This window comes from Acanthisitta chloris, unplaced genomic scaffold (genome assembly GCF_000695815.1).
Source record: "Acanthisitta chloris isolate BGI_N310 unplaced genomic scaffold, ASM69581v1 scaffold6953, whole genome shotgun sequence".
Lineage (NCBI taxonomy): Eukaryota > Metazoa > Chordata > Aves > Passeriformes > Acanthisittidae > Acanthisitta > Acanthisitta chloris.
The window spans coordinates 4,740-14,301 of record NW_008665339.1 but is presented as its reverse complement, the minus strand read 5'-3'; the positions used below and the strand labels follow the sequence as shown (position 1 = coordinate 14,301).

The following is a 9,562-nucleotide window of genomic DNA, read 5'->3' as shown; positions in this document are numbered from 1 at the left end:
CTGGGGGCCCAGCACCCCCTGGGGCTCAGCATCCCTTGGGTTCAGCATCCCTTGGGTTCAGCATCCCCCTGGGGCTCAGCATCCCCTCAAGTTGCCTCTGAGATCCTTCAGTCCTCTGTGGGATGGTCCCAGACATCTGCCTTGGCTCTTGCTCCCAAGGATCCATGGTGTAGTGTCAGGAGGAGAGGTGGAAGGGTCGGGTGATCCTGGTGTTGCCTCGAGGGCTGTGCAACTCCTGCAGGGAGTTGCCCAGTTCCTCCTCCAGCATCTGGAGGAGGGAAGCAATGATGCCATATCCCATGGGATTGCAGCAGGGAGAGCAGCCTCCCCTGGGCTGAGCTGGGGGATGGTTGGGGCTGCAGGAGCACTGACCTCCTTCCGAGCTGCCAACCTCTGCTTCTTCCAACCCAACCTCCCCAGCTGCCTCTGCTCCTGCTCCTCCAGGACGTGCATCTTCTCCCTCTGGGCGAGCAGAGATGGAAAGGGGAAGGGAAAGGAGTGGCAGCAGGGACATGGGAACCCCCCAGGATAGACAGTTTTGCCATGCTGCCCAGTACCTGCATCTGCTCCAGCTCTGCCAGGTTCTCAGCCTGTTGCTGCTGCAGGTGCTGCAGCTCCAGCTGCCTCTGCTCCTGCTCCTCCAGGACGTGCATCTTCTCCCTCTGGGCGAGCAGAGATGGAAAGGGGAAGGGAAAGGAGTGGCAGCAGGGACATGGGAACCCCCCAGGATAGACAGTTTTGCCATGCTGCCCAGTACCTGCATCTGCTCCAGCTCTGCCAGGTTCTCAGCCTGTTGCTGCTGCAGGTGCTGCAGCTCCTGCTCCTGCTGCTCGTGCTGCTGCTGCAGCTCCCAGCGCTGTCGTCTCTCCTCCTGCTGCGCAAACTGCCGTGGGCACAGCCTTGTCACCCTCCCCTTCCCCAGAAAACACCCCTTACAGCTTCCCCATCTTGGGTGGACCTTCCTGGTCCTCATACCTCCTTGGCCCTCTCTCTCTGCTTGGCCCCGTTTGTCTGCTGGATCTTCAGGTTGTCCTTGAAGAGGGCCAGGCGTGTCTTGGCGTCGCAGCGTTGGGTTTTCAGCAGCTGAGCCCTGGCCTGCTCCTGCTGGTTCCTCAGCTCCTCCAGCAAGAGCTGGTGGAAGCGATTCATCCTCTCCATCTCCTGGGAAAAGGGCAGGAGGGTGAGCCAGGAGAGGGATCAGGCAGGGGGGAACATCACCAGGAGGTTCTCACCTCACCTTCTCGTGGCGCTTGCGGAGCTGCTGCCGCTGCAGCGTGTGCTGCTCCTTCACCTGCTGCCTGAAGAGTTGGTACTTCTCCTGCAGGTGCCCTTGCTCCATGCTCCACACCACAGACTCCCGAGCTGCCAGGCAAGAGCACAGCACCACCATCACCCCCAAAATCCTCCAGCCAGAGACCCTGAGAACCCTCCCTGAGAACCCTCCAGCCTTCTCCTCCTCCTCCTCCCAGCCCCATCCACCTCTCCTGAGGCTGTGGATCTTGCTGATGCACTCCCAGTCGATGGACATCATCTTCTTCTTGTGCTCCTGGACGATCCTCTGCAGTGCTGCGTTGAGTTCCTCCTGCTGCTGCTGCAGGAATCGCTGCTCCTGTGCCAAACCATGGAGGAGCTCAACCCCAACTCCCAGGGCAGACAGTCCCCAGGATCCTGGTGGCACAGCCAAGGGACAGCCAGACCCTCACCTCTCTCCCATCACCCTTCAGCTCTTGCATCCTCCTCTCCCCATCCTTCTCCTGGAGGGACTTGAGGCGTTTGGCCTCCTCGCGTAGCCTCACTGTGTACTTGTTCTCCTGCCTCTCCTTCAGCTGCCGATAGCGCCGCTCCGAGCTCTCCACCTCCCGGGCGTAAAACTCCTTCTTGCTCTGCCACGAAGATACAACTAACAGTGCTGCAAGGACCAAAAGTGGCCACCAAACCAACCAAACCCTCCCAGATCTTGGTGTGTCCCACAGCAGGGCCCCATCACCCCTTTGCACGTGTCCCTGTCTTGGCCACCAAGGGGTGATGGTTGGGTTACCGTCATCTCCTGCTCGATGTGCCGGAACATCTGCTCCCGTTGCTGGTGGAACTTGTGCTGCAGCTGACTCTGAGCTCGCTGCTCTTCCTTCTGCAGCACCCGCAGCTCGTGGAGCTCCTGGCGCCTAAAGGGGTGAGGAATCAGGGTGAGGGAGGACAAAGGTGGCCCTGGAGGGACCTCCCTTGGTCTCAGCATGGCTGACTTGCAGGTGGCTAAAGGAAAGGAGAAGCTCAGCCCTGGTGAAACATCATGGAGAAGATTTTCTGTGGCAAGAAGAAAGGTGAGACACCTGTCTGACCCATGGTGGCCTCATGCCCAAGCTCAGCTGGTGTCGCTGCCCCTCCGTCTCCCCCATCATCCTTTCCTACTCTCCTTGGGTGACACAAGAGCTTAGGGGAGACATTACCCTCTTCTTTCCCCTTTCCTGCTTTCCAGCTGCCTGCAGGACACACCAGGTATGGGACTGGGCAATGTTTGGCTCCTCATGTGTCCCTACCACACATGGGGATCACAGAATCATGGAATGGTTTGGGTTGGAAGGGACACAAAATCTTTTCTCATTCCCATGGGCAGGGACACCTTCCACTAGACCAGGTTGCTCAGAGCTCCATGCAATCTGGCCTGGAACACTTCCAGGAGGCAGGAAAGTTCTCACTCATGGTCTCCTGCTGGAGCAGACCCTGCCCAGGGAGTCAGATGGGTTTTCCAAGCCAGGAGGTCAAACACTTGTGCATTGCACAGAGTCCCACAGACCCACCCTCCCTCCCACACCCTTTGGCCCTGCTCCTCCTCGGCCAGAGATGGGTGGAAGGTTCCCTGGAGGTCCCTCCAGCACCAGCAGCACTCACCGGGCCGAGCGCACCATCGCGGTCCTCGTCGTGGCCTTGCCTGTCCTCACCTTCACCTCCTCTCCATCCTCCCCAATCTGGGGGTTTTTCCTGACCCTCCTCTGGAGTGAGGCAGATTCCTGTGGCTGGGAGCAAACACTTGAGCTCAGAGAGCCCCACACTAGGTGAACCCAACACATGACCCTATGCAAGGGAAGGAACTTCACCTTCCCCTTACCTGTAATCCTCTCACCTCCCCGGCAGAGGGGAAAGGCTGCACTGCCTCGGGACCTTGCACCTCCACAGGGTTTTCCACAGGGAATGGCTCCTCTCCTTGCCTGGATGTGATGGATGGACCTGGTGTGTTCCCAGTTTCCCACACTGCCTGTGCCTGGGAAGATCTGCGGCCAAGAGCAGCACCAAAACTCACAGTCTTTGTGGCACTTGGATGTCCACCATGGGCCTCATGTGGCTCTGGCACTGCTCTGTGACCCTCCAAGTCACCTGTTCCCTCTCCAAGTCCATCCCTTGGTGGCTCTTCAGGAGCTGCAGCAACCTGCACCTCATCTTCTCCAAGCTCTCCATCATTCCCAGCTTGTCCCTTCCAGCCATTCCCATGGGCAGCTCCTGGCTGGTTCTCTCTGGGGCTGTTTGCCACTTTCCCTTCTGTTTCTTCTTCAACAGCTCCTGGCACCTCCGTGGGGGATGAATCCTCTGCTGAATTTTGGTCCTCCTCACTTGCAGGTCCCTCTCCTGCAGAGGCTGCCTCCGGTTCCTCTCCTGCCAGCATCCCACCCCCAGGGCTGGCTGCATCTCCTGCTGGTTTATGTTCTCCAGTCAAACACTCCTTTACAAGATCCTCTCCCAATTTCTCTTCTGCTGGCACCAGGACTTCCCTGGGTGAAGTTTTGACCCCAGTCTCATCGTTGTTTGTGGCTTCCTCCTCACTCCTCTCCACTAGGTCCAGGGGATCAGCAATGGGCTCGGACACAAGTGAGTTCCTCTCCTCGTCGTTCCTCTCTCCAGGCTCTCCCAGACCATCCAGGGGCTCCTGCAACCCCTTGAGAACATCTGACCCCACCAAAACCTCCTCCATCACAGAGATCAGTGATTCCTCACCCTGTAGCACCTTCTCCTCCACCAGCTCAGTCTCCCCAGCACACCTTAGTCCCATGGGTGCCCTCCCTGCTCCATCTCCATCCTTCCCAAGGCCAACCTCAACCCCAGCAGAGCCAATGTCAACGTCCAACTCCAGCAATGACTGAGTAACCTGGTGCTGATGCTCTGCCTGCAACTGGGGTTTGGTCCCTGTGGTCCCCAGGTCCAGGGATGTCACCAGCTGCCCCATGGCTGAGCCTCTGTGCCTGTCCCCATCCCAAGTAGGGTCTCTGCTAGACTCCCCTGTACCACCTTTGGGGGTCACAGCAGGCCTGGTTTGGGCTGCAAGCTGTCCATGGGTGGGTGTTTCGGCCACTTGTGATGTGTCATCACTCTGGATTTCCTCCTGGGGCTCTGTCTTGGGCCCAACCTGCTCTGCCTTCAGCTCCTGCAGTTCCTCAAGGTCTCCTGCCCACTGGGGCCCTGAGGGGAGCTCAGCCACATTGCTGGGGGTTCCCACAAGGTTGGTCTCCTCCTCCTGGCACTTCTGAACTTCTTCTCCTGCTGGGACTGATGTGCCTTGAGGAGGATCCAGTGTTCTAGTCTCCAGCCCACTGGGCTCTGCCCCATGCTGCTCCTTAGCCATTTCCTGGGATTTCATCCCTCCAAAAAACGACCTGCGATGCCTCAGCTTGAGGAGCTCAGATGGTCTCTTCGCAGGGATCCTCACGGAGCCCACGGGCTCAGGCATGGACCTCCTCCTCATCTGCTTCAAGAAGTCAGATGCTTTCTTGGCCTTGGGCTCTGCCACCACGCAGACGTCGGGTGGAATGTCCTTGTCAGCTCCTCCCATGGCATCCAAGGGCTGATGTTCCAGAGGATCTGCCGGAGTTGGGGTGCAAGAGGACTCTCCATGCTCCTGCCCAGGCTGTGGGGTGGACAAGGAGGGAAGAGCTGAGGCTCAGTGAGCTCATGAGAAGGGCTGGAGAGGTCTTGCACCCCAGCCAGGTGCTACTCACGCACCGAAGGGATTGGACCTTCCTCTTCATTCTCTTCCTCCAGCACATCAGCCCTGGCTTCGGCCACCAGGTCCCGGAGCGGCCGCGTGTCGGAGATTCCCACCACGAAGGGGTGCTGAGTGGAGAGAGGGAGGTGAGTGGGACCAGCACCAGGGAGGGTCCCCACCACCCCAGACAGGGGGTGCTGGGTGCCACCCACCTGCAGGAGCTGGCTGGCCGACCACCGCTCCTCCGGGCTCTTCTCCAAGGATTTCCTCAGGAAGTCCTTGAAGTCTTCAGACCTGTGGGATGGTTGCTGTGAGCACGGAGCTAGAAGATTCCTGTCGCTCCCACTGACATCGGGGTGATGCTGGGGACACTCAGGCTCTGGTAGCAGGAGGTTCCCACCCCAGTGCTGCCCAGCAGTGTGGGCAAAGGTGTGATGGGAAAGCCATGGTGCTGTTTCTGGAGCTGAGCTTGGGGAAGGAGTCACCACCAGCATCACTCAGGGTCCAACAGCCCATCCCAGACACCCAGACACGACGTCAAGCAGGAGCTGCACCATGGGACAACTTCTCTGAGGCCGAGGTGACGTCTGTGTGGGGACTCACCACCTCTTGGGGTGACGCAGGGTGGGTGGAGAGGACTTGGTGATCTTCAGCAGCACCCGGAGGGGGTTCAGCTCATGGTAGGGTGGCTCCATCTCAGCCATCTCGATCAGGGTGATGCCCAGGGACCAGATATCAGCCTTGTAGCCATAGGGACTCTCCTTGGACGTCTCACACTGCACCACCTCCGGGGCCATCCTGTGCCAAGGACAGGGGAACAGGTCCCACCTGTGTTGGGCTGGAGGCTCTTTGCTCCCCCCAAACCAAACCCAGGGGTCATCCCCTCCAGAGGGAAGAGGTGAGGTTCATCCTGATTCTCCCAAAGCTGCCCCAGGAGGGCTGACACCCACCAGCCCACGTGTCCTCTCCATGCACAGTCTCATGCTACTGAGATGTTCTCCCTGCAGCCAGTGAGGCTGGAGGAGGGATGATCCTGTTCCTCAGGATGCTCCTAGTGCCAAGGAGCTGGCTCTGAGCATACACAGGAGAACAGGACACCATCCCATCTGCCCCTTTGAATCCCACCACCCCTGGGATCTCTGCCCCACACCTACCAGTACGGAGTGCCGATGAAAGACGCTCGGCGCTGGACAGTGCTGGAATTTTTGGCTGAGACACCAAAATCAGCTGCAGAGGAGATAATGATGGTTAGGGATGGGACAAAGCATCCCTGGGGCTTCACTCCCAGCCTCCCTCTGCCCTGTGGGACCCCCAGGACTCACCCAGCTTGATGTGCCCATCGAGGGTGAGCAGGACATTCCCAGCCTTCACATCCCTGTGGATGATCTTGGAGCTGTGCAGGTACTGCAGGGCCAGCAGGAGCTGCTTACAGGCCACTCGGATCTGCTCCTCAGTCAATCCTCTCTCCAGCTCTGTCATTAGCCCAAGTGAACCCTGACACTAATGATGCCTCCAGCCCAGCACCTCTCACACATACCCAGAGGAAGGTGCACCCCAACCCATCCTCCCTCCTGAACACGCTGCACAAACCCAGAACTCCCTTCCACACCATGGAATTTGGCAATCCCACCCCAAAATCTCCAACAGCTGGAAAAAAATAAGGCAATCCCACCCCAAAATCTCCAACAGGTGGAAAAAAACCACCCCACTTATTTACCTAAAATCGCTGCATCCAGTGCCCCACCAGGACAAAACTCCACCAGGATCTGCAGGGAGAAGTTTCCCACCCTGGACTGCAAATGTGTCCACTCCAGACCGAGTCCCCCAGCCCCAAGGAGCTGGTGGGACCTCGATTCATGCCTGGGGTGGGGGGATCAGCACCCTCACCCAGAGCTTCCCATCCCAGTAGAGAGCATCCAGCAGCTTGGTGATGTTGGGGTGGTCACAGCAAGCCAAGATCTCAATCTCTACTATGTAGTCCTCCAGCTCCTCCTCACTTGGAGGTCACAGCAAGCCAAGATCTCAATCTCCACTATGTAGTCCTCCAGCTCCTCCTCGCTTGGGGTGTTGATCACCTTGGCAGCTGCCAAAGCTCCTGTCACCTTGTTCCGTGCCTGGGTGGGGATGGGAGAGGTTTCACAGAATGGACCAGGAGCAGGGAATGAGTCAGGGAATGGCTGTGCTTGGGTCAGACAAGGGGCAGGATCCAGACAGACACACTGGGCTTAAACCCCAGGATCATCCATGCTCCAGCAGGGAGAATCCCACTGTCTCCCAAACCCCAAACTACACCGTCCCGTGGATGTTCTGATGAGCATCGGCACCAAGAGCTCTGCAAACCCCTCCAGGGAACTTTGGGGGGTTCCACCACCCAGTGAGTGATGCTGAGGTGTTTGCCTGTCCCCAAAAAAAAGAAGAGGGGATGGTTTTGGAGGACAAGCCCAGCCAGGAGCAGGACCAGCACTGGCAGCGGCGCCGGAAGGCGAGTTCTGCCGCGAGTCTAGTGAGCGGCAAGTTTGGGTTTCCTGCCCTGCTCTGCTCTCACCGTGGTTTCAGAGAAAAACATCCCCATCCCAACCCCCTCACTCCAGCCAAGGCAGTAAAACCACCACTGAGATGGGCTGAGCCAGCACCAGGCTGGACCTTGCCACCCTCAGCCAGAAACCTGGGGCTGAGTCGGGACTTTCGTCGCCTCTCGCGCCGGAAGCTTCGACACGAGGCAGCACCACAAAAAGCCCAATTTGCAAACCCCTCGGGGCACTTGGTGGCGTTTTGGGGTTCTCCCTACCTTAAAGACCTTGCCAAAGGCGCCGTCACCCAGTTCACCCAGTACCAGCCAGGTCTCCTCGGGGTCCACATCCCTCTTGAGGTGCTCATACCTCCTCGGCAGCTTCTTCTTCTCCGGAAAACCAAAAAGCCTCCGGAGAAAGGCCATGGGGCCACCCCCATGCAGAGGAACAGGCAGATGGGCTCAGGCTCCTCCACCGAGCACCGACAGCCTCTGCAGCCTCTGCTCTTCCTCCCGGGGGCAGGAAGGGGCTGAGCACTGCCCCAGCCCACGCAGGATGTGCCGCCAGGAGAGGGTACCAAGGTGAAGATGCTTCGCTCCACGCGCGTCACGTCCCATCCCAGGGAATTCTCAGGATGGGATAAAGGGTTGTGCTCACCCAAGGGTGTTGCCTGCACCCCTAGAGGGGTAGTTTTTAGGTGTCCTTGTGACCCTTTGAATCACAGGTGGTTGTCCAGGTGCACACCCCTATGGATTTATGCATCCATGCACGTCCCTGGCTGGGATCAGCAGCACTAAGCTCTGTGGCTTTTCCTCCATCTCCTCATTCTCCTATTCCTTTTCCTACTTGCCTTTTACATTTCATTTTCCTCATCTCCTTCTTTCTTGTTGCCCTTTCCTCCTTATCCTTTTTCCTCCTTTTCCTCCTCCTTTACTTCCTTTACTTTTTCCTCCTTTTCCTCCTTTACTTCCTTTACGTTTTCCTTCTCCTTTATCTCCTTTTCATCCTCCTTTACTTTCCTTTACTTTTTCCTCCTTTTCCTCCTTTACTTCCTTTACGTTTTCCTTCTCCCTTTTTCTCCTTTTGTCCTCCTTTACTTCCTTTACCTTTTTCTCCTCCATTTTCTTCTTTTCCTCCTCCTCCTCCTTTTCCATTTCCCTCCGTCTCCTTCCCCTCCTCTTTTTCTGCCTTCTCCTTTTCTTCCTTCTCCTTTCCCATTTCCTCTTCCTCCATCTCCTTTATCTTTTCTTCCTTCTCCTTTTCCTCCTCCTCTTCCATTTCCTCCTCTTTTCCAGCCAACAGCCAACTCTGGGCTTCCCACCCAGCTGAGCCCCAACACCTTTCAGTGCACTGATAGCCACTTTCACCCTGTGACTTCTTCCCACCCCAACAATTCCCCTTTTCCTCCAGCATCTCTTCCACAGGATTCCAACCTAAAATCCCATCAGGCTGGACCACGCAGCAGGCACCATGGGTGAGGGGAAACTGAGGCAGGGACCCTCCACTCCCCACAGCTCCAGCCCCCTAAAAAACCAGAGCTAGGAATAAACACCAAGTGGGGTTTTTGTCGGGTTTTTTTTTTGCCCATGTTCGTTAAATCCCGTTATTACTGCAGAGAGGGTGGGAACATTCCTGGAATGAGAAGGTTAATGTCACCTTCGGATCCTTCACCCCTTCCTAGTCCCGGGGGGGGCAGGAGCCAGATACCCCCCCAACCTCCCCCTGCTTCTGCTTTCTCTGGGGTTTGGCCCAAAATGAGTCACTGGGGGATTTTATATTTTTTTTATCTCCTTTTTCAGGACTCTTTCACAAGCCGAAGGGGGAGGAGGGATTCTCGGGGGGCTGCTATGGGGCTGAGCATCCATAGGTGCTCTCCAGCAGCCCCAACTGTCCTCTACTTATGAGTGGCTTCGTTCCCACGGGACTGAACTACCCAATCCAGGGAGGACGGACAGAATTCCTGGGAAGTGGTACCCAGTGCCCATACAATCCTGGGGGAGCAAACCCACGACCCCACGAGTTGTCCTAGTCACCACGTCCCCAAACTCTAGGTGACATTGGCAGCATCACCCAGCCCGGGCTG

General features: G+C 57.5%; 1 protein-coding gene across 1 annotated transcript; it reads right to left on the bottom strand.

Annotated features, from left to right (window-relative positions):
- Nucleotides 1-175: 175 nt before the first annotated feature.
- Nucleotides 176-7,904, bottom strand: LOC103799389 (serine/threonine-protein kinase 10-like). Its single transcript, XM_009071704.1, has 18 exons — nt 7,758-7,904; nt 7,006-7,083; nt 6,857-6,943; nt 6,687-6,735; nt 6,292-6,441; nt 6,124-6,196; nt 5,573-5,767; nt 5,182-5,263; nt 4,987-5,097; nt 3,719-4,891; nt 2,887-3,011; nt 2,039-2,162; nt 1,704-1,883; nt 1,480-1,609; nt 1,238-1,362; nt 976-1,161; nt 758-883; nt 176-268 (listed from the first exon to the last, which is right to left on the bottom strand). Exons 1-18 carry the CDS (start codon nt 7,902-7,904, stop codon nt 176-178), a joined length of 3,234 nt encoding a protein of 1,077 aa, XP_009069952.1.
- Nucleotides 7,905-9,562: the final 1,658 nt, after the last annotated feature.

What these genes read in the sequence shown, in the direction of transcription:
- LOC103799389 (XM_009071704.1), bottom strand. Translation starts at nt 7,904, where the DNA reads ATGGCCTTTCTCCGGAGGCTTTTTGGTTTTCCGGAGAAGAAGAAGCTG. An exon ending in CGATGGGCACATCAAGCTGG is followed by an intron (nt 6,197 to 6,291) that starts GTGAGTCCTGGG and finishes TCTCCTCTGCAG; the next exon opens with CTGATTTTGGTGTCTCAGCC. An exon ending in AGAGAGAGAGGGCCAAGGAG is followed by an intron (nt 884 to 975) that starts GTATGAGGACCA and finishes TGCCCACGGCAG; the next exon opens with TTTGCGCAGCAGGAGGAGAG.